We start from the raw sequence: 24,011 nt of genomic DNA, 5'->3' as shown, positions 1-24,011 counted from the left end.
TGGATAAGTTTATACTGGATCCTATCATAAATACAACACGGCAATTAAAATTGGCAAAAAAAAAAAAGGAATAATTTGAACATTGCTTCCTAAATGTATATTTCATGTCAACATATTGATGAGTTACAACTCAGAAATGAGGCTGAGCTCGGAAATAAAGAACAAACAAAATAAAATCTGTAAAATAAACAATATAGAGCATAAAAATCAACAATAGCTTTATGAGATTTGCAAATCTTTGCATTTTGTTTTTACTTGCATTTTACACAAGGTCCCAACTTTTTCAGGAGTGAAATTGGGTTTTAGTCCTTGGGGTTGTGTTACACGTTGTTGAACAAAGATGGCATATTAATCCCAGCAGCTCCAAGTTTATCTTTGCCCGAATCGCAGCCTGCTTTCGGACGTTTTGGCGTGACGATATGAAACAACAAGTCTGAGAGATTCACAGATAAACAATTGGCTCCATGATGTCACTGCATTTGTTTGGAAAAGCACCAGTAAAGTAGTTTAATCAGTATCGCACACGCACACAACATGCAAAACATATTCAAAGTCTCTCCAGGAAAACAGCTCAAATAATCGAAACCTTTTCTTTCTTTTTTTTTAATTTTCACACCCACAAAATCAGCATATGTGGCATTCGGCCACACTCATGGTATTTTTTAGATGTTTTATTTTTTTCTTTCTATGAATGTCAAAGTAAATCCACTTAATAGTTGTTCAGACAATTTATTCTGGATACAACCAGTGAGCAAACAAGCAGATATGTTGGAGTTTTCTCCAAATCCCTTCACACGCTTCTGTTACTACAATTAGCAACAATCCGTAAAACAAAATATATATGCATTATGTATAAAACCTCCCTTTTGTGACCAGGCGCCACCAGAATAAACCTTGCAGGAGCCTGAAATGTTAAATCAGCAGAAAAGAAATACACCTAGAGGCTTTGTTGGAGAACACAAACAGTGATTCACTTTTCTGTCACAGCGTTTCTGGAGCTTTCTGTCCCCCCCTGGGCAGCAGCTTTAAGTGGACAGGGGGGCAGCGAGGCAGGAGTTTCTGTGTGAGAAACTGGCCGGCGGACACTGACACACCGAGGAAACTGAGAGTTCATGTTTTCACTGCAACTCATAAAGTCCCAGAACACACAGCAAGCATCTCTTTGCTGCGGCGAGCTGACATGAGCCCAAATGATGTTGTTACCGATGCAGTTCCAGCCGTCACCTCTGGGGCATTTTCTCTGCTTTCATTACACGGCTGCCTTAACTAATATGAGAATCAGATACACAGCAGTCCTCTTACAGTTCAAGTGGCTGGAATTGATCTTTTCACAGAAGAAGACACCTAAGATTAACAGAAAACAAATAGCTGAACACCAGTTTTTGGGGTAATTCCTTCTTAAATAACAAAGCCACAGCGGTTGTGATTTTCAGAGGACATGCATTTTGTGTTGACCTGGTTTTATTATGACTTCTGTATCTGCAATAGAAATGTAGGTGACTTATCTTTAATAATATAAATTAAGTTTCATTAAACAAAAATGTTTTTCCTTTATGCTGATATGAGACGATGTAATGACTACTTTATTATTATTATTTATACTTGCTAAATATTTGTCTTCTTATGCTAGTTTTAGTTTCTTAGCTATCATTCTGCTCCTTTTAGCTTTTAGCTACTGTTCTGTTACTGTTGGCTTTTAGCTACTGTTCATTTACTTTTAGCTACTGTTCTGTTACTTTTAGCTTTTAGCTACTGTTCTCTTACTGTTGGTTTTTAGCAACAGTTTTGCCTCTTTAACTTTTAGCTTGTAACTAATGTTTTTCTCCCTCTAGCTTTTAGCAGCAAATCTGATCAGCTGCAATCTACCATTCTGCTACTGTTTGCTTTTAGCAACAGTTTTGCTGATTTTAGCTTCAAGCCATGGTTATGCAAATTTTAACTTTGTTAACTTTGACTTTAGTTTTTTTTTTTTTATTGTTATCTTTTAGCTACAGTTTTGTTGCATTTCTCTTTGCTCTTGGCCTCGCTCTGACTAGCCATTAGCTCATCATCCCGGTCGGTGATCAGCTCTTTTTCTCCAAACTGTGGTCCATCGAAGAGATATCTGCAGCGTAAAGTGTTAACTTTCACAACCTTTTCACAGAATCCCAAATCTAAAGATCTGAACTACTGCTTTAAGGCAGAAAGCAGTTCCTGCCGCCCCACAGAAACCTCCCACCAGCTGCAGTGAAAGTCTGGACTTGCTGGTAAATACAGACAAGTGTGTGTATGTTTGGGAGAAAGAGAGAAAAAAACGAGGAGGTGGGAGAGGGGGACGGAGAGGGGGACGGGTCTGCCTCTGCTTGGCTCAGCAGTTTTTTTGTGCGCAGCCCTGACAAAGACCTCTCTGTCCTCCTGGCCGGTGTTTCAGGGAGACACCCTCCTGATAGCTCAGCGCCTATCTCGAGGGTCACGCCTCGACTCCGGCAGGAAGAGAAGCGTTGGCTCTTTCTGTTTTAACTCTTCGGTCACCAGAGCTTGGTCTCTGACTGCGCCCTGCCTCAGTGGCCTTCCTCTGCACCTAGTTTCTCTACATGCCTAAAATATAACCTATTAACATACCAGTTATTTAAATGTCAGCTTTTCTAATCCTTCCTCTGACTGCCATGTCACCCCTTCACCAACAAAATGGATTTATTTATTCATAAACAAACTAACATACTGAATATTTTTTATGCAAACACATTTCATGCCAGAGCTTTAAACCTAAATCACCTCATGCTGAGAAGGGACTGAGTTGTAGCCGTTTTGCTCAACCCTTTAAATCAGTGGTCTCCAATCCTGGTCCTCGAGGGCCACTATCCTGCATGTTTTACTTGTTTCTCTGCTCCAACACACCTGATTTGAATCAATGGGTGATTAACAGGCTTCTGCGGAACATGAAGAGGTGATTTAACCACTGAATCAGGTGTGTTGGAGCAGGGAAACAAGGAAAACATGCAGGATAGTGACCCTCGAGGACCAGGATTGGAGACCCCTGCTTTAAATGATCTCACGCGATGTTGTCTGATCCCACGAGGTCTGTTAGCACTCAGAATATATTATCAGGATGACTCTCAACGATCAGCTACTACCACACCAGATTTTAACTCAATATCTGTAGAACTGGCTGAATCATAACCGTTTTTGTGTTTGCTATTGCTGCTTAGTCGTGGCGGTCTTCCTGAATGGGTCTGAATCCAAACATTTATCAGTTGTAAACGTCCGTCCAAAGATTCATTCAAACCCGTCCAGTGGTTCATGAGATGTTTTGATAATGCTGCAATCAAACAAACACAGGCACGGGCAAAACCAATGCCACCATCACCCTCAGTGGTGGTGATAATAAACACTAAAAGTGTGTTTCTGTGGGCATGGTTGTTCCTGTAAAGCTATAGCCCTGCATTCTTAAAGTGACATTAGGATTACACAGTATCAGGATTTTGTAATTACTGATTTTCTTTTTAAAGTTCTTGCTTTTGACAAGACATCCAGCAGCTCTGCACCCATAAAAACCTTCTGAACGGATAAAAGGCAGTTCCCCCCAAACAAAAGGTCTGCAGAAGTATATCCGAGGCACGATGTCTGCAGAAGAGCCGCTCTGGCAGACGTTCCTCAGTCACCTGGCTCCGCTCTGACTGAGCCACGCTGGGCTTCACTTTACAACCACGGCCCCCTCGTTTACACACACCACACCACCAAATACAGGGCCCGGAGCAGCCAGTCCTTCTCCACGGGTAATAAAAGTTAAATGCAGCCCGTGGGCCGAGACATGTCTCCAGGGGTCCTTCTGCCATTGTCTGTGTCATCTCAGGTCTGCGTTAGGGGATGATAAACTACTGAGATGATAAGTGGGTGTTTGAACGGCGGTGACTGCTGTCTAATTCAAAACAGATGCGGCACGAACCCGTCTCTGAAAACTGAAAAACACTTTTTTTTTCCTTGCTTCTATGTAATAAAAGTGATTGTTTTGGTTTTTGTTTAAAAAAAAAAAAAAAATTCTGCGTGTTCACAAACGGTGGTCCAAATCAAAAAGCCTAAATATTGCAATTAAAAAAAATACTTCAAACAACCATTTTTACCTCCACCAAGGAGGTTCTGTTTTCTGTTGTCTGTCTGTGGACAAAATTACTCAAAAAGTTATGAACATTTTTTAAATGAAATTTTCAGGAAACATCAAACAAGGAACAAGTCGTTAAACTTTGGTGGTGATCCAGTCAACATTCAAGGTCAAAGGTCAGTCTCACAGATCAGCCTGTGCTCCAACTCTGCAGCTGTGCAACAGGAACGTTAAACTCCACAGCTGGACACCTCGTGGGACAAGAGTGATCACTGTTGATTTCAAGGTGACAGTTCAAAGGTCAGCCTCACAGTTGACCCAGTGCACTAACTCTGCAGCAGCGTAATGTAGGAATGTCGAACTGCACAGCTGGACACTTCATGGGTCAAAGATGATTTCAAGGTTCATGGGGGTCAAAGGTCACAGGTAACCCCGGTGTTAAAAACTTGTCTCTGCTCCTACATGTGAGCCTTTTGTTTCCTCCACCAAGGAAGTTCTGTTTGTCCATCTTTTAGCAAAGATCAGGTAAAAACTAATGAACAGATTTGGATAAGATTTTTGGGAAATGTTGGATTTGTCCTAAAAAACAATGGATTACATTTTGGTGGTGATCCAGATTACGATCCAGATCGCACTATTTCATTTATCACGCTGTGGCCTTGGTGGAGGTCTGCGCTCTCTGAGTGCTTCTAGTCTTATTTTAAAGATTAGCCACAAAAGTTACAAAAGTAACCAGAACACTGAGAGACGTGTGTGTGTTTCGTTTTAACCCGAATTGAAGTCAGTCAAGTGAGTTAATGGTGTAACTTTATAACAACATAGCCTCAAGCAGTCAATAGTTGTACTCATTCCTGTGTAGTACTACTTGTTTTTTCAACAAGAGGTCTGTGTAGACAAACTGTGAAAAGATGATCTGTGATGCACTCGTTTGTTTGCTGTAGTTGTGGGTGTGCCTGGGAAATTTCCAGCTTTGTTTCATTGAAGCTCAAGGAAACAGTTCAAAAAATATTCTCTCAGGTTGTATTTTTATTGCTCCTATTTAGATTTAAAAGCTTTTCTCCTTCCCTAAGAAGAGTTGTTTGTAAAATTATCAGAAATATTCGAGCAGAAATGTTGTAAAAGCAACATTTTTGGTAGATATGAGCAGCTATGATCCAGGTTAAAGGTGATCCGAATCCAAAACTGGATCAGGAATTTTTAAAATTCAGCTTTTTACATGAAATTTTGTGGCTATTACCGAGCACAACTAGCAGCAGCAGCAGCTAGCTGTAGCACATTCAGCAGGAATGGAGTAATATTTAAGCTATTCAAGTTATTGGAATAACTTAAGTCAGAATAAAATGGTCGCCTCAGGATTTACAGTGCTTGTAGACATTTTCTGAGCAGGAGCCTGATGGAGCCAGAGATGTTTTGAGACCGCCACCAAGAAGTCATCTCTGGTGTAATTTGTGAAAATGAGGTTCAGTGATAGGTGTAACAGAACTGCTGTGTAGAAGATGTCTGTTCACAGTTTGACATTTGGTCTCCAGCCAAAACAAGACTTCTGGTGGCCTTGTCCCGTTTCTGATAAGCTTGGTTTGAAAGGCTTGTCTTACTGTCTTAGGTTAGACGTACTTCTGGCCTGGAAGTGTCTCATTCCTGGGATTTTCTGCTTGAAACCTCTTTTATAATGAATAATAAACATGATCATGCCAGGTCTTTTCTGCCACATCAGTATTACACAATAAGGCTGTAAAAGTTCACCTAAAAGGTTGGACTGATTTGCACATTTCCACCCTTTTTTTTTCACATTTCAGATCTTCATTTACCTTTGAAGCTCTTTTTCGTTTTGTTTTCCTCCTCACGCTCAGTGCCTTCTGTTCTTGTATTTTGCATCGCCGCTCTCCGCTCTCTGATTTTATCTCTTTCTTCTCGGGTCATGTTTATTACAATCTCTGGTTTGTCCCTTCCCGGAAAGTTTTGTTTATGACTGTCTGCCAGTTGGACGAGGTTCAAACTCTGATGATGGTGTTTATTGACTCTGCAAACAACCGAGAATACTTCCAGAAGCCAGTATCAGTTTGCACAGTGACATAATGACTTGGTTACACGACACCCTCTGTGAAAGGTAACTAGCTGTGGAGCAACACTGCAGTTACAACATTGGGTCTACAGTTAACCTTAGAAAAATAATAATGGGGATAAATATACTTTGTAAAACACCACAAACAGTTATGGGCTGCTTTGTGTGTTTGCTTATGGGTGTGAATTGTCATCAGATAATGGAAAGTGCCTGCAAAAAACAGGTCTGTTAAATACAGATAACACATTTTATTATTATTATTATTATTATTACAGAATTGCTCTGTAAAGTTTACACATGCATATAAATTTAGGTAAACATAGTTATTCTATTGAAAACCTAAATATTGTGTTGTCCATGCCTGGAGGAATAATGTCAAAAAAATAAACGGCACACTTTTGGTTTGCTGCCACAAAATTAAACAAAAAAAAAGACTGAAGGAATGCATATCACCCGCCTTTTTTTTGGACTAAGATCATGTAATGTTGAGAAATGATGGAGTTGCAAGTTATGTTAATGCTCGGAGTAACTTTTAGCTACTACCACATCAGATTTTAGCTCAGTATCTGTAAAACTGACAGAGTTACGGCCACTTTGTGTTCGCTATTGTCGATTAGCTGTGGTGGCCATCTTGAAATGGGTTGAAGTCAATGGGTTGCAGATGAATGTCTAATGAATTTAGCAAATAGACAAACACACACAGGCAGGCTAGAACATTGTAGTCCAGCTTTTTGTCAACAAAAATAATTGTTCCTCACTGAACTTGAACCCCAGTCATCTGAATAAAAGGTACAGTTAGCTCTGAATGTAGTATTTTACAGTTTCTATCTGTTTGTATTACTGTGTGTACTGTAGATAAGAAAGGCGTATTTATTCTAATTAATAGATCAGTAACAGATTGAACTGTATGAAAGAAATAATGTTTAGATTACTTTTAATTGTTCACCATAAATATTTGTCAAATCTCAACAGCTGAGGACTGAATCAGCTCATTACATCCTTTCATCATTAAATAAACCAAATGTGTCTTTTTAAAGATTTTATTACAAAATTCAAATGAATCAACAAACAAACAATGAAACAACACAACAAAATAAAAGTAACACTGATAATTTGTGAATAATAATCTGAGCTTTAGCATCCAGTAGTTACTCTGAATTATCTCAACCTAATTTATACAGTTATATTTACTTCAAAATAATCAACAGGAGTAACAGTCTGGAGCAAGGATTAACCTTCAAGACCTTGATTATAAATTTATCTAAAACATGAAACTCTTTTGAACGGCATGCTTTGAGATTAGGAACTCAGTTTTAGGTTTTACAAGAGACTATTGTCTTTCACTTTGAAATTTAGGTAATAATAATAACAATAGTTCTGCCAGATTGTCAGATTAGTTTGATGAAGGATAAGATTAGACGTGAGTGTTTGTTTATCAGTTCGCATCAGTTTAACACGTCATAGCCAGACCAAACATTGCTTTTGTCATCACAAGGAGGGAAGAGGTGCCATACTGTGGTACAGCAGGTTTGGATAGGTGCAGGTTGAGTGTTCCCGACCATGCCTGTGGAAGCATGGTGTGAACCGGAGAGTCAGCTGAGGATCATTTGAGGTCAACAGTTTGTCTGGAAGTTCATCCAGGTTGGTTTGGGTGACCGCTTCGGAGGGGCCGGGAGCTTTCAGCTGATAAAGTCAGGAGCTGGAGAGTCTGTGGCATCTATGAGTGACTATTTAACTAGACTTATCTCTTAAAGTTACAAATGGTTCTTGTTCACTTTATTTTTTTTATACTGCTGGACTTTACAAAACAAATCTAAAAAAAAAATGTACGCTTTAAACTTAGACAAAAGAAAATACGACAAGGGGAGACAAAACAAAAGGGACAGACTAAAACAAAGACTGACTGGGCAAAGAGCCAAGCCTCTGATTTGATCAAAAGTGACGAGACCTTAAACCACTGTCAGCCTCTCAGATTCTGACAGGGTCAAGAACTTGAGCGTCTGCACATCTGTTTATCTCTTCCTGTTCAAAAGAGGTTCTGTTAGCAGGATCCCTGGACTGTCTCCTGTCATGAGAAAGACTAAGGAAATTTGTTGACCCATTGGACTAATTTCTTATTGGGTAAATTAATACAGATTATATCTCAACACAAATGATGTTTTCCTTGAGTCTAGAATGAAGCATAAAGGTAAAAATTAAAGGGCACTCTGTGTAGATTAGATATCCTGAGTGCATGGAGTTTCAGAAAAAAAAAATATCCAAAGGGATGTGATTCATCAGTGATTCAGTCATAACAGAGTGACCTTATTCACAGAACAGTGTCTGAAAAGATGAGTCCAGGTCAGAGGTCATAAAAGTAAGGGTCCCTTCATGCTACAGTACTTGTCACATTTGCCTGAAATGAAACATGACAGGACAAATTCTTTTTTTTAGAGCTGTCTGCAAAAATGTCTTGTTTGTTGTTAAATTGAGATACTTAATGTGGTGCTCAATAAGTAAGAAAAAAAATCAACAAAAATAACGTGCTACTTTTCTCGAACTATGAAGCTTATGAAGAAAAACACAATTCAAAGCTATACTGATCAAATTAAACTGGATAAAAATTTGTGAACAGTTTTAGATTTTATTTTTTCTTTTGCTATCATCAACCTTAGCATTTTTTTTGTTTGTTTTGTTTTGATTGACAATTGATTGTCGTTTTATGCTCCACAGATTTCCTCCATTTCCATCTGGAACAGAATAGGTCTATTAATACTGTAATGTGATGTGAAGGCTAAACAACTTGAGCACTTATGTCTTCCCTTAAATTACAAATCCTCTCCTTTTCAATGTTTTCATTTCAATTTCTTACCCCAAGCACAATTTCCTGCAAATGCCCTGAAACATCTACGATCCGTGCATTAACTGTGACCTCCTGAAGTCCATTGTAAATGGATTTTCTTTGTCTGTTGGCATAAATAGATGTGAAATATGAGTGAAGTCATCATGGGTAAGTGAAGAAAGGAGAACTAAAGAGCCTGAGAAGAGTAACTAGTGTTTTTATTTGAGCCAAGTTAATGTGTTTTTTAAAAAGATGGGGTCAATGAATGTACAGCGAGTGCATTAACAGTGAAATCAATCAGTACTTTATGTACTGTCTGTTTACAAAATATATTGACTTAACTTTACTTGGATCACGTTTGAGTATATATATATATATATATATATATATATATATATATATATATATATATATGTGTGTGTGTGTGTGTGTGTGTGTGTGTGTGTTGTCAACAGTATAACTGTTACTGTAGATAACTAAAATAAAGAGTTAACATTTCTTCTTTTTCATCTTTCCTTTTCAGGAGTCACCATATCAAACCATCCTCCTCCATCTAACTCTGTCTTCTGCGTCCTCTGTGTCCTCTGTCCTCACCCCAACTCCCTCCATGTCCTCTCTAACTGCATCCATACATCTCCTCTTTGTCTCTAACATCCTTCTACCAATATACCCACTGTCTCACCTCTGCACATGTCCAAACCATCTCAGTCTGGCCTCTCTAACTTTATCTCCCAGTCCTTCAACCTGTGCTTTACCTCTGAGGACCTCATTCCTAATCCTGTCCATCCTTGTCCCTCCTGAGGAGAACCTCAACATCTTCAGCTCTGCCACTTCCAGTTCTGTCTCCTGTCTTTTTGTCTCCAAACCATACAACATGGCTGCTCTCACCACTGTCTTGTAAGTCTTTCCTTTGACCTTTGCTGCCACCGCTTTGTCACAAACCACTCCTGAAACTTTTCTCTATCCACTCCATCCTGCCTGGACTCTCTTCTTCACCTGACTTTCATCCCTTGTCTTTCAAGTTCATATCTCCACCTCTCCCAGTTCTTTTCCACCAGTTAGGCAGATAATTTATGAGAAAAAGTTTGTTCCTCAGTTTTTAACATTGGTGGTGCTTAGAACCTTACTTAAATTTTGGTAATTTTGAGAAACCATGTATTTAGTATTTATTCTTTTCAGAGGAATCTCACCTCACCACTTTGTTTCTCTCACCGGAACTTTGATGTTGAAGAAAAGACGAACACACAAAACGAGTTCTAGACCAGAGTGTAAGTGCGGCAAGCTCTCACTAGCCTAGCTCCATCAAAGCTCTTTCGGACGCGACACGTTTCTTCTAGAAAAAAGAGGTCTTGAATCCAAATGTCATTCTTCAGTCTTTACTGAATCCAAAAGGAAATAAAAATAACAAACAGATTCAAAAAAAACAAATAGAAAGTGACGGTCAAAAGACTGTGTTCCTCTAACGGTGCTAGACTTCTTCAAAAAACATGCTCTAATCTTTCACAAACTAATTAGACGAAACAACCAATCAAAAGGCTCCACGCAACAGGCTCAAGCATAATACAACCACAGATGCCTATTTCTTTCAAACAGCAGAGCAAAAAATCTAACTTATGTCAAAACAAAACAACATTCTGTAGCAAGTTCTAAAAATTTACATATGGCTCCTACATTTTCCGGCCCCTAATTGACTATGTATTAGCATATCAATTACACATTCAACTTAAATTGGAGCCATAAGATTCCAATAACTTAACATAACCTTTTGTTTTTTTTGTTTTTTTTAAACTTGGGTTACAAAACAGTTTTCTAATAAACCCACTTTTGGTTCATTCTCCTTGCAATAAACACAACTTTGTAACTGGTCTTTGGATGATGCTTGTCTTTGTTTTGACTTCTGCACTCCGAACTGTCCCTTTGGAGTCTGGCATGACGTTGACTATCCTACCCAACACCCAAGAATTTCTCTGAGAAGATGAATCAGCAACTAAGACGACATCTCCAACCTTGAAGTTTCTTTTTAGTCCAAGCCATTTTTGTCGCTCCTGCAACAATGGCAGGTACTCCTGTGACCATCTTCGCCAGAACAGATCTGCCATGTACTGGACTTGTCTCCATCGACGACGAGAATAGACATCCTCCTTGATAAAGGTACCAGGAGAAAAGGTAGGTTGTCCCTTCAGCAGAAGCAGATGGTTCGGCGTAAGAGGCTCAAGATCATTAGGATCGTCTGAGTTCATGGTTAATGGTCTTCCATTAATGATGCTCTCGACTTCACATAAAAGAGTCTGCAGTCCTTCATCATCCAGTAACTGCTGCTTAACAACAGAACTCATGACTTTTCTAATGGTACGTATCTGACGTTCCCAGACTCCTCCATGATGTGATGCAGCAGGTGAATTGAAAATCCACTGTACTCCTTTTTGCATCATGGCGTCATTAATGCGAGAGTGGTCCAGCTCTTTCAATGCCTCCCTTAACTCTCTCTCTGCTCCGACAAAATTTGTTCCATTGTCAGAACGAATGATGGAAACTTGTCCTCTTCTGCTTTGAAAACGACGCAGGGCATTAATACATGAATCTGTATCAAGAGACTGGGCAACTTCAATATGTACAGCTCTGACAGTTAGACATGTAAAAAGCACTCCGTAACATTTGACCTTGACACGTCCTCTTTTGACCTCAAAAGGACCAAAATAATCCACACCTGTGTTGGTAAAAGGTGGTTTATCAGGAAGCAAACGGTCTTGTGGCAGATCTGCCATTTTTTGTTGTCCTGGTCTTGCATGCAGTCTCCTACAAAGGTTGCACTCTGAGATTACCTTTCTAACAGCTGCATTGGCTGCTGGTATCCAATATTTTTGCCGCATTCTGGCCAAAACATGATTTCTGCCACTATGTCCTGTCACTTGGTGAATATGATGGAGAATGAGGTTGGCTACTCTGTGATGTTTATGCAGAATGGCAGGGTGCTTGGTCTCTTCTGGCATTTTCAACCTATTCAGCCGCCCCCCTACTCTTAAAACACCATCTTGTAGGTATGGATCTAATCTGGAGATTGAACTGGTCCTGTCCACCTGTGTATTTCCATGCTGCAAAGTTTTGATTTCAGCTGCATAAGTTTGTCTCTGGCTGAACTTGACCAACTCTGTTTCAGCTTTGGACATATCTTCAACAGTGAGCATTTTCTTTTCCAACTTTCTTCTAAATGTGCTCATTTGTTGTTCAGCTAAAATCTCAACCTTTTCTGGTTCATTTTCAGATTGCTGCACCTTTAGTACAGTTTCTTTTCTCTTTTTACTCAGCCAACTCAGAGTCTCTTTCAGGCGCAGAATCCAGGCAACTGCCTTTTTGAGCTTGTGCCAGCTAGAGTAATGTTCGATCAGTTGACTCATTGTCTCATCATTTTTCCATGGTTTTGTACACGTAGTTGCAACTGTTTTCTTTACTTCATTCTGTTCCATTAACCTAGAATGTTTAGGTTGTTTTGGCCAATGCTCTTCATTTAATAGGAATTTTGGTCCTTGAAACCAACTTTCACTTTTGATGAAGCTTTCGATTTTCAAACTTCTTGATGCCAGGTCCGCTGGATTTTGTGAACTGCTCACATATTTCCACTGAGATTGGTCTGTCAGTTCTCTTATCAAAGAGATTCGGTTTGCCACAAACGTTTTGAAGCGAATGCTGTCATTTTCAATGTAGCTCAGTACTGTGGTACTGTCAGTCCAGAAGACTGATTTCTTCAGTGGTAGTTGAAGTTCTTCTCTCAGCATACGATCCACTTTGACTGCAACCACTGCTGCTGTTAATTCCATTCTGGGAATTGTCATTTGTTTAAGAGGTGCTACCCTGGCTTTTCCTATCAGGAATGATACTTGTGTTTCACCTCGTTCATTAGTCAGCAAAAGATACGACACAACTCCATATCCATCCTGGCTAGCATCGGAAAAGAGATGAATTTGTGCAGACTCTGTGGGTCCGAATGAAGCAGGTTTAATACATCTGCTCACACTGAGTTCAGAAAGCTTACTGAGATCTGACAACCACTTTAGCCAGGTCCGACGTGACTGTTCTGAAATTTCTTCATCCCATCCTCGCTTCTCTTTGCAAAGTTCTCTTAGAATAAGCTTAACAGGTAGAAGAAGTGGTGCCAAAAATCCTAAAGGATCGTACACAGAGCTGGCAACAGATAAAATGCCTCTTCTTGTGCATGGCTTGTTTGGCAGCTGAACTTTGAACTGGAAGTTGTCGGAACTTGTGCACCATTGCACGCCCAAAGCTCGTTCCACAGGAAGCTCATTGTGTTGCAAATCCAAGTCTTTTACAACAGATGCTCTTTCACTGTCAGGAATGGAGTACAGCAAAGCTTTATTATTGCTCATCCACTTTGTCAAATGGAACCCACCACTTTCACACAATGTCATCAGTTCTTTTGCTAGTTTAACTGCTTCTTCCTCCGTTGGGACTGACTTTAGACAGTCATCCATGTAGAAGTTTTTCAGAACTGTCTGTGTTGCTTCTGCTGATGTATTTGTGGCTCCATCTTCAGCGGTTCTTCTCAGTGCGTATGAAGCACAACTGGGTGATGACGTGGCTCCAAACAGGTGCACACACATTCTGTATTCTGCCGCTTCTTTAGTTTCATCACCATCTGGCCACCAAAGAAAACGCAGCAAGTCTGCATCTTCATCTGGGACTCTGACTTGATAGAACATAGATTCAATATCTGCCATCATGGCTACAGGCTCCTGTCTAAATCTGAGCAAAACTCCAATGAGAGTGTTCGTGAGATCAGGTCCTTGTAGTAATTGATCGTTCAATGAAACTCCCTGATAAGATGCAGTACAGTCAAACACAACTCGCAGTTTTTTCTTTTTAGGATGGTACACTCCGTGGTGCGGAATGAACCATACTCGACCATCACTGCGACTCTGTTGTTCTTCAGGGACTCTTACAGCATAACCTTTTTTCAATATGTTGTCCATGAAAGCTTTGTAGTCTTGACAAAAGTCTGCATTTCTACTTAGCTTCCTCTTCAAGGAGTTAAGCCTTTGTTCAGCAATACCACGATTGCGTGGCATTATTACATTGTCATTTCTTAGAGGCAACTTGATGTAATAATGACCATCGATGAACTGTGCTGATGTAGTTACAGCATGCATGAACTGCTTATCCTGCTGAGACAGTTCTTGTTTGTCCTCATACTGTCGCTCTGGGAAATCTGCATTATATTGCTTCTCCAGCATGTCTTCAATGTTCGATACAGATATACGATTGACAAGAAAATCCTGTTTTTCAGTGACACGTGACTCACTATCTTGACATCTGCTGACTGGTCCATTTACCACCCAACCTAGGGCTGTTTTCACGGCATATGGTCCGTCATTCTGGCTGTTGACAATCTTCCATGGCTCCATAGCCTTGTGCGCATTAGCACCAATGAGAAGTCCAATATCTGACTCCAATTTTGGAAGATGAACTTGTTTCAGGTAAGGCCACCTCTCCAAATCTTGCTCTTTTGGTATATTACCCTTTGTTGCAGGAATGTCTGGTTGAGTGTACACTTCTGGCAGCATGATGAAGTTTTGTTCGTCAAGTCCGCATACTTCTAAATCTGTAAGGACATAACTACAGACTTTCTGTTCCTTTGTCATGGTTCGAAGAAGGATTTCTTTCTTTTTTCCTCGTACATTCAACTCTCTTGCCAGATCATCGGTGCAAAAGGTTGCTGTGCTACCTTGATCCAGGAATGCATATGTCTTGATGATGTTTCTGTTTTTCTTGTGTCTAATCTGCACAGGTACAATCGGAAGTATGCATTCATTTTCCCCGGCCCCAGTGACTTCACCTTTTTTACATCCAGTGGACACGAGAGCACTTGTAACTTCGCTTGTGTTTTGTGGGTTGTCATCCACATTGTTTTCTTCTGAAACAACATTCTGCTTCACCACATGTAGAATAGTTGGGTGCTTAAGAGAACAGTCGGAACATGAGGCCTTTTTTCTACAAGCTTTATATAGATGACCTGCCGTTAGACATCCAAAACAAAGACCATGCGACTTCAGAAACTGTATTCTGTCTTTCGAAGGCTTTTCTTTAATTTTGTTACAAACAGTCAAAGCATGGTTGTTCTTGCAATAAAGGCATGGACTTTGAAAAGCACTGATCATCTTGCATGAAGAAGCTGTTGTATCATGTTGATTCTTGGTGGTATTCTTTTCAGTGCAAGACGTATTCACTGCAAAACTGCTTTTCTTTGAAACGCCCTTTACTTGTTCAGATTTTTTCTTCAAGCTGCTCTGATTAGCTGGTGTGACATCAAGAATATCTCCAAATAGCGGATCATTAGCAACCTTTGCTTGTTGGTAGATGAACTCAACGAGATCAGGAAATTTGGCTCGTGTTCCCTTTCTTTCTTGAATGTTGTAAGCATGGTTTCTCCACTTTTCTTTGAGTTTATATGGTAGTTTGCACAAGATGCTTTTCATGTTGGTCGGATTGTTCATTTCGCTCATGTAATCTACATCATTCACTGTGTTAGAACATCCAATCAGAAATAGGGCAAAAGCATTCAGTCCTTTTCTATCATCTGGTTTTATCTGAGGCCATTCCATAGCCTTTTTGATATATGCAGTAGCAATGGTCAACTCATCTCCATAGTGTTGATCAAGCAAAGCCCTTGCTTCTCTATAAGCTCTGTCTGGCTTCATGTGCTCACAGCTGCGTACAAGATCTAGTGGTTCACCACTCGTGAACTGTTCTAGATAATATAGCCGATCTTGTTGACTGTCAGTTTGGTTCTCAATAGCATGTTCAAAAGCTCTTATGAATGATCTGTATGAAAGGGGGTCACCTGTAAATACTGGAATTTCTCTGTGAGGAAGTCGAGATATACTATGTTGTTTTATGAGCATCTCAGTATGGTGATTTTGTTGCTGCAGAACCTGGTACAGATCATCTGAAAAAGAATCAGAACCTTGAGCATGCGTTGAAATCCCTTTTAAGCGAGACTTCCGTGATAATGGAGGATCAACATTTGTCTGTTCATCATCTGAGAACATTTCTTGCTCTTCTGATTTGCTCGCAGAATGAACAGATCCAACTCTGAGTCTTGAAATAGCTTGTAAGGAATTAATCTCAGACTTCTGAGCATCCTCATTCTCTTCATATACCTTTAATTTTGCATCTGAAATGGCAAGCTTCGTTTCAATTTCTAGTTGCTCTTTTCGAAACTTAAGACGGGCTTCCTCTACTTCAATTGCTTCTTTCTTTTTCATCGCTGCTGCTTTTGCTAAAAGCGCTTCACGTTCTGCTTTAATTTTCAGCCGCATTGAACTTGTACTTGATCCTTGCGATGTACTGCTTGCAACCGAGTTAGCCTTTGAAACACTGTCGTGTGGATGCACATCTTCCTCAGGAGAGCATTTCGAATCTTTTATCCATTCTTTGACGCCTTGTAAGAAAAGTTTAAACTCAGAATGTCTACTCTCGAACACATATTGGTCTTCACGTTTATCATCTTCACTTAACAGTTCACATAGTTCGATATTAATACGTTCATACTCTGTCAGACATTTAACAAACATTGGAAAAGATACTTCATTTATGAAATCAGCATTGCATTCATTCTGTTTCAATCTTTCAATGTTGTTCTTCTCTTTTGTCAGCTGTGACAGCTTTCCTCTTCTTTCCCCTTTTAATCTAGTGACTTTGTCATCTCGAGCTCGTTCTGTGGGTTTTGGCTCCCTCTTCGGTCCAACATGCGCAACTTCACTATCTTCGTCCATAGTCCCGTTTTATTTTACCTTTAAATCTTTACACATAAACTTTGAGTCTCCAAACAATTTCTTACTCTTCTAAAGGGTCCACAAATATGTGTGACAAGAGTTCCTATATGTGCAGGATTTCTTATCCGCAGTTCACGGGATTTATCGAGTTGACATGAGCTGGCTTAGTTAGCAAGTTAGCTTAGCAACCGCGTCGATGGAAGCTTCTGTCGCTCTTGATAACAACGTACTTACGGATTTTATTACTTCAGCTCCGTCGTTTGCTTCAGCTGAATTGAATCTCGGTTCGTCTGTAAGTCCTCTTTTCGTTTTACTTGGTCTTGAAAGAGTCCTTCCATGAGAAAGTCTTTTGACTTGTATGTAAGTGCGGCAAGCTCTCACTAGCCTAGCTCCATCAAAGCTCTTTCGGACGCGACACGTTTCTTCTAGAAAAAAGAGGTCTTGAATCCAAATGTCATTCTTCAGTCTTTACTGAATCCAAAAGGAAATAAAAATAACAAACAGATTCAAAAAAAACAAATAGAAAGTGACGGTCAAAAGACTGTGTTCCTCTAACGGTGCTAGACTTCTTCAAAAAACATGCTCTAATCTTTCACAAACTAATTAGACGAAACAACCAATCAAAAGGCTCCACGCAACAGGCTCAAGCATAATACAACCACAGATGCCTATTTCTTTCAAACAGCAGAGCAAAAAATCTAACTTATGTCAAAACAAAACAACATTCTGTAGCAAGTTCTAAAAATTTACATATGGCTCCTACATTTTCCGGCCCCTAATTGACTATGTATTAGCATATCAATTACACATTCAACTTAAATTGGAGCCATAAGATTCCAATAACTTAACATAACCTTTTGTTTTTTTTGTTTTTTTTAAACTTGGGTTACAAAACAGTTTTCTAATAAACCCACTTTTGGTTCATTCTCCTTGCAATAAACACAACTTTGTAACTGGTCTTTGGATGATGCTTGTCTTTGTTTTGACTTCTGCACTCCGAACTGTCCCTTTGGAGTCTGGCATGACGTTGACTATCCTACCCAACACCCAAGAATTTCTCTGAGAAGATGAATCAGCAACTAAGACGACATCTCCAACCTTGAAGTTTCTTTTTAGTCCAAGCCATTTTTGTCGCTCCTGCAACAATGGCAGGTACTCCTGTGACCATCTTCGCCAGAACAGATCTGCCATGTACTGGACTTGTCTCCATCGACGACGAGAATAGACATCCTCCTTGATAAAGGTACCAGGAGAAAAGGTAGGTTGTCCCTTCAGCAGAAGCAGATGGTTCGGCGTAAGAGGCTCAAGATCATTAGGATCGTCTGAGTTCATGGTTAATGGTCTTCCATTAATGATGCTCTCGACTTCACATAAAAGAGTCTGCAGTCCTTCATCATCCAGTAACTGCTGCTTAACAACAGAACTCATGACTTTTCTAATGGTACGTATCTGACGTTCCCAGACTCCTCCATGATGTGATGCAGCAGGTGAATTGAAAATCCACTGTACTCCTTTTTGCATCATGGCGTCATTAATGCGAGAGTGGTCCAGCTCTTTCAATGCCTCCCTTAACTCTCTCTCTGCTCCGACAAAATTTGTTCCATTGTCAGAACGAATGATGGAAACTTGTCCTCTTCTGCTTTGAAAACGACGCAGGGCATTAATACATGAATCTGTATCAAGAGACTGGGCAACTTCAATATGTACAGCTCTGACAGTTAGACATGTAAAAAGCACTCCGTAACATTTGACCTTGACACGTCCTCTTTTGACCTCAAAAGGACCAAAATAATCCACACCTGTGTTGGTAAAAGGTGGTTTATCAGGAAGCAAACGGTCTTGTGGCAGATCTGCCATTTTTTGTTGTCCTGGTCTTGCATGCAGTCTCCTACAAAGGTTGCACTCTGAGATTACCTTTCTAACAGCTGCATTGGCTGCTGGTATCCAATATTTTTGCCGCATTCTGGCCAAAACATGATTTCTGCCACTATGTCCTGTCACTTGGTGAATATGATGGAGAATGAGGTTGGCTACTCTGTGATGTTTATGCAGAATGGCAGGGTGCTTGGTCTCTTCTGGCATTTTCAACCTATTCAGCCGCCCCCCTACTCTTAAAACACCATCTTGTAGGTATGGATCTAATCTGGAGATTGAACTGGTCCTGTCCACCTGTGTATTTCCATGCTGCAAAGTTTTGATTTCAGCTGCATAAGTTTGTCTCTGGCTGAACTTGACCAACTCTGTTTCAGCTTTGGACATATCTTCAACAGTGAGCATTTTCTTTTCCAACTTTCTTCTAAATGTGCTCATTTGTTGTTCAGCTAAAATCTCAACCTTTTCTGGTTCATTTTCAGATTGCTGCACCTTTAGTACAGTTTCTTTTCTCTTTTTACTCAGCCAACTCAGAGTCTCTTTCAGGCGCAGAATCCAGGCAACTGCCTTTTTGAGCTTGTGCCAGCTAGAGTAATGTTCGATCAGTTGACTCATTGTCTCATCATTTTTCCATGGTTTTGTACACGTAGTTGCAACTGTTTTCTTTACTTCATTCTGTTCCATTAACCTAGAATGTTTAGGTTGTTTTGGCCAATGCTCTTCATTTAATAGGAATTTTGGTCCTTGAAACCAACTTTCACTTTTGATGAAGCTTTCGATTTTCAAACTTCTTGATGCCAGGTCCGCTGGATTTTGTGAACTGCTCACATATTTCCACTGAGATTGGTCTGTCAGTTCTCTTATCAAAGAGATTCGGTTTGCCACAAACGTTTTGAAGCGAATGCTGTCATTTTCAATGTAGCTCAGTACTGTGGTACTGTCAGTCCAGAAGACTGATTTCTTCAGTGGTAGTTGAAGTTCTTCTCTCAGCATACGATCCACTTTGACTGCAACCACTGCTGCTGTTAATTCCATTCTGGGAATTGTCATTTGTTTAAGAGGTGCTACCCTGGCTTTTCCTATCAGGAATGATACTTGTGTTTCACCTCGTTCATTAGTCAGCAAAAGATACGACACAACTCCATATCCATCCTGGCTAGCATCGGAAAAGAGATGAATTTGTGCAGACTCTGTGGGTCCGAATGAAGCAGGTTTAATACATCTGCTCACACTGAGTTCAGAAAGCTTACTGAGATCTGACAACCACTTTAGCCAGGTCCGACGTGACTGTTCTGAAATTTCTTCATCCCATCCTCGCTTCTCTTTGCAAAGTTCTCTTAGAATAAGCTTAACAGGTAGAAGAAGTGGTGCCAAAAATCCTAAAGGATCGTACACAGAGCTGGCAACAGATAAAATGCCTCTTCTTGTGCATGGCTTGTTTGGCAGCTGAACTTTGAACTGGAAGTTGTCGGAACTTGTGCACCATTGCACGCCCAAAGCTCGTTCCACAGGAAGCTCATTGTGTTGCAAATCCAAGTCTTTTACAACAGATGCTCTTTCACTGTCAGGAATGGAGTACAGCAAAGCTTTATTATTGCTCATCCACTTTGTCAAATGGAACCCACCACTTTCACACAATGTCATCAGTTCTTTTGCTAGTTTAACTGCTTCTTCCTCCGTTGGGACTGACTTTAGACAGTCATCCATGTAGAAGTTTTTCAGAACTGTCTGTGTTGCTTCTGCTGATGTATTTGTGGCTCCATCTTCAGCGGTTCTTCTCAGTGCGTATGAAGCACAACTGGGTGATGACGTGGCTCCAAACAGGTGCACACACATTCTGTATTCTGCCGCTTCTTTAGTTTCATCACCATCTGGCCACCAAAGAAAACGCAGCAAGTCTGCATCTTCATCTGGGACTCTGACTTGATAGAACATAGATTCAATATCTGCCATCATGGCTACAGGCTCCTGTCTAAATCTGAGCAAAACTCCAATGAGAGTGTTCGTGAGATCAGGTCCTTGTAGTAATTGATCGTTCAATGAAACTCCCTGATAAGATGCAGTACAGTCAAACACAACTCGCAGTTTTTTCTTTTTAGGATGGTACACTCCGTGGTGCGGAATGAACCATACTCGACCATCACTGCGACTCTGTTGTTCTTCAGGGACTCTTACAGCATAACCTTTTTTCAATATGTTGTCCATGAAAGCTTTGTAGTCTTGACAAAAGTCTGCATTTCTACTTAGCTTCCTCTTCAAGGAGTTAAGCCTTTGTTCAGCAATACCACGATTGCGTGGCATTATTACATTGTCATTTCTTAGAGGCAACTTGATGTAATAATGACCATCGATGAACTGTGCTGATGTAGTTACAGCATGCATGAACTGCTTATCCTGCTGAGACAGTTCTTGTTTGTCCTCATACTGTCGCTCTGGGAAATCTGCATTATATTGCTTCTCCAGCATGTCTTCAATGTTCGATACAGATATACGATTGACAAGAAAATCCTGTTTTTCAGTGACACGTGACTCACTATCTTGACATCTGCTGACTGGTCCATTTACCACCCAACCTAGGGCTGTTTTCACGGCATATGGTCCGTCATTCTGGCTGTTGACAATCTTCCATGGCTCCATAGCCTTGTGCGCATTAGCACCAATGAGAAGTCCAATATCTGACTCCAATTTTGGAAGATGAACTTGTTTCAGGTAAGGCCACCTCTCCAAATCTTGCTCTTTTGGTATATTACCCTTTGTTGCAGGAATGTCTGGTTGAGTGTACACTTCTGGCAGCATGATGAAGTTTTGTTCGTCAAGTCCGCATACTTCTAAATCTGTAAGGACATAACTACAGACTTTCTGTTCCTTTGTCATGGTTCGAAGAAGGATTTCTTTCTTTTTTCCTCGTACATTCAACTCTCTTGCCAGATCATCGGTGCAAAAGGTTGCTGTGCTACCTTGATCCAGGAATGCATATGTCTTGATGATGTTTCTGTTTTTCTTGTGTCTAATCTGCACAGGTACAATCGGAAGTATGCATTCATTTTCCCCGGCCCCAGTGACTTCACCTTTTTTACATCCAGTGGACACGAGAGCACTTGTAACTTCGCTTGTGTTTTGTGGGTTGTCATCCACATTGTTTTCTTCTGAAACAACATTCTGCTTCACCACATGTAGAATAGTTGGGTGCTTAAGAGAACAGTCGGAACATGAGGCCTTTTTTCTACAAGCTTTATATAGATGACCTGCCGTTAGACATCCAAAACAAAGACCATGCGACTTCAGAAACTGTATTCTGTCTTTCGAAGGCTTTTCTTTAATTTTGTTACAAACAGTCAAAGCATGGTTGTTCTTGCAATAAAGGCATGGACTTTGAAAAGCACTGATCATCTTGCATGAAGAAGCTGTTGTATCATGTTGATTCTTGGTGGTATTCTTTTCAGTGCAAGACGTATTCACTGCAAAACTGCTTTTCTTTGAAACGCCCTTTACTTGTTCAGATTTTTTCTTCAAGCTGCTCTGATTAGCTGGTGTGACATCAAGAATATCTCCAAATAGCGGATCATTAGCAACCTTTGCTTGTTGGTAGATGAACTCAACGAGATCAGGAAATTTGGCTCGTGTTCCCTTTCTTTCTTGAATGTTGTAAGCATGGTTTCTCCACTTTTCTTTGAGTTTATATGGTAGTTTGCACAAGATGCTTTTCATGTTGGTCGGATTGTTCATTTCGCTCATGTAATCTACATCATTCACTGTGTTAGAACATCCAATCAGAAATAGGGCAAAAGCATTCAGTCCTTTTCTATCATCTGGTTTTATCTGAGGCCATTCCATAGCCTTTTTGATATATGCAGTAGCAATGGTCAACTCATCTCCATAGTGTTGATCAAGCAAAGCCCTTGCTTCTCTATAAGCTCTGTCTGGCTTCATGTGCTCACAGCTGCGTACAAGATCTAGTGGTTCACCACTCGTGAACTGTTCTAGATAATATAGCCGATCTTGTTGACTGTCAGTTTGGTTCTCAATAGCATGTTCAAAAGCTCTTATGAATGATCTGTATGAAAGGGGGTCACCTGTAAATACTGGAATTTCTCTGTGAGGAAGTCGAGATATACTATGTTGTTTTATGAGCATCTCAGTATGGTGATTTTGTTGCTGCAGAACCTGGTACAGATCATCTGAAAAAGAATCAGAACCTTGAGCATGCGTTGAAATCCCTTTTAAGCGAGACTTCCGTGATAATGGAGGATCAACATTTGTCTGTTCATCATCTGAGAACATTTCTTGCTCTTCTGATTTGCTCGCAGAATGAACAGATCCAACTCTGAGTCTTGAAATAGCTTGTAAGGAATTAATCTCAGACTTCTGAGCATCCTCATTCTCTTCATATACCTTTAATTTTGCATCTGAAATGGCAAGCTTCGTTTCAATTTCTAGTTGCTCTTTTCGAAACTTAAGACGGGCTTCCTCTACTTCAATTGCTTCTTTCTTTTTCATCGCTGCTGCTTTTGCTAAAAGCGCTTCACGTTCTGCTTTAATTTTCAGCCGCATTGAACTTGTACTTGATCCTTGCGATGTACTGCTTGCAACCGAGTTAGCCTTTGAAACACTGTCGTGTGGATGCACATCTTCCTCAGGAGAGCATTTCGAATCTTTTATCCATTCTTTGACGCCTTGTAAGAAAAGTTTAAACTCAGAATGTCTACTCTCGAACACATATTGGTCTTCACGTTTATCATCTTCACTTAACAGTTCACATAGTTCGATATTAATACGTTCATACTCTGTCAGACATTTAACAAACATTGGAAAAGATACTTCATTTATGAAATCAGCATTGCATTCATTCTGTTTCAATCTTTCAATGTTGTTCTTCTCTTTTGTCAGCTGTGACAGCTTTCCTCTTCTTTCCCCTTTTAATCTAGTGACTTTGTCATCTCGAGCTCGTTCTGTGGGTTTTGGCTCCCTCTTCGGTCCAACATGCGCAACTTCACTATCTTCGTCCATAGTCCCGTTTTATTTTACCTTTAAATCTTTACACATAAACTTTGAGTCTCCAAACAATTTCTTACTCTTCTAAAGGGTCCACAAATATGTGTGACAAGAGTTCCTATATGTGCAGGATTTCTTATCCGCAGTTCACGGGATTTATCGAGTTGACATGAGCTGGCTTAGTTAGCAAGTTAGCTTAGCAACCGCGTCGATGGAAGCTTCTGTCGCTCTTGATAACAACGTACTTACGGATTTTATTACTTCAGCTCCGTCGTTTGCTTCAGCTGAATTGAATCTCGGTTCGTCTGTAAGTCCTCTTTTCGTTTTACTTGGTCTTGAAAGAGTCCTTCCATGAGAAAGTCTTTTGACTTGTATGTAAGTGCGGCAAGCTCTCACTAG

General features: G+C 40.2%; 2 protein-coding genes across 2 annotated transcripts; both read right to left on the bottom strand.

Annotated features, from left to right (window-relative positions):
- Positions 1-14,343: 14,343 nt before the first annotated feature.
- LOC119618020 lies at positions 14,344-16,860 on the bottom strand. Its single transcript, XM_037981700.1, has 3 exons — positions 16,560-16,860; positions 14,699-16,071; positions 14,344-14,381 (listed from the first exon to the last, which is right to left on the bottom strand). Exons 1-3 carry the CDS (start codon positions 16,562-16,564, stop codon positions 14,344-14,346), a joined length of 1,416 nt encoding a protein of 471 aa, XP_037837628.1. The 5' UTR covers positions 16,565-16,860.
- Positions 16,861-20,656: 3,796 nt separating this feature from the next.
- On the bottom strand, positions 20,657-23,739 carry LOC119618019. Its single transcript, XM_037981699.1, has 3 exons — positions 23,439-23,739; positions 20,728-22,950; positions 20,657-20,669 (listed from the first exon to the last, which is right to left on the bottom strand). Exons 1-3 carry the CDS (start codon positions 23,441-23,443, stop codon positions 20,657-20,659), a joined length of 2,241 nt encoding a protein of 746 aa, XP_037837627.1. The 5' UTR covers positions 23,444-23,739.
- Between the last annotated feature and the right edge of the window lie 272 nt (positions 23,740-24,011).

Source organism: Kryptolebias marmoratus, linkage group LG19 (genome assembly GCF_001649575.2).
Source record: "Kryptolebias marmoratus isolate JLee-2015 linkage group LG19, ASM164957v2, whole genome shotgun sequence".
NCBI lineage: Eukaryota > Metazoa > Chordata > Actinopteri > Cyprinodontiformes > Rivulidae > Kryptolebias > Kryptolebias marmoratus.
This window is presented reverse-complemented; position numbering and strand designations above follow the sequence as displayed.

Excerpts from the sequence above, each read along its gene's own strand:
- LOC119618020 (XM_037981700.1), bottom strand. Across the intron at positions 14,382-14,698 it reads ATATGCATTCCTGGATCAAG|GCTATGGAGCCATGGAAGAT; the intron begins GTAGCACAGCAA and ends AATGCGCACAAG.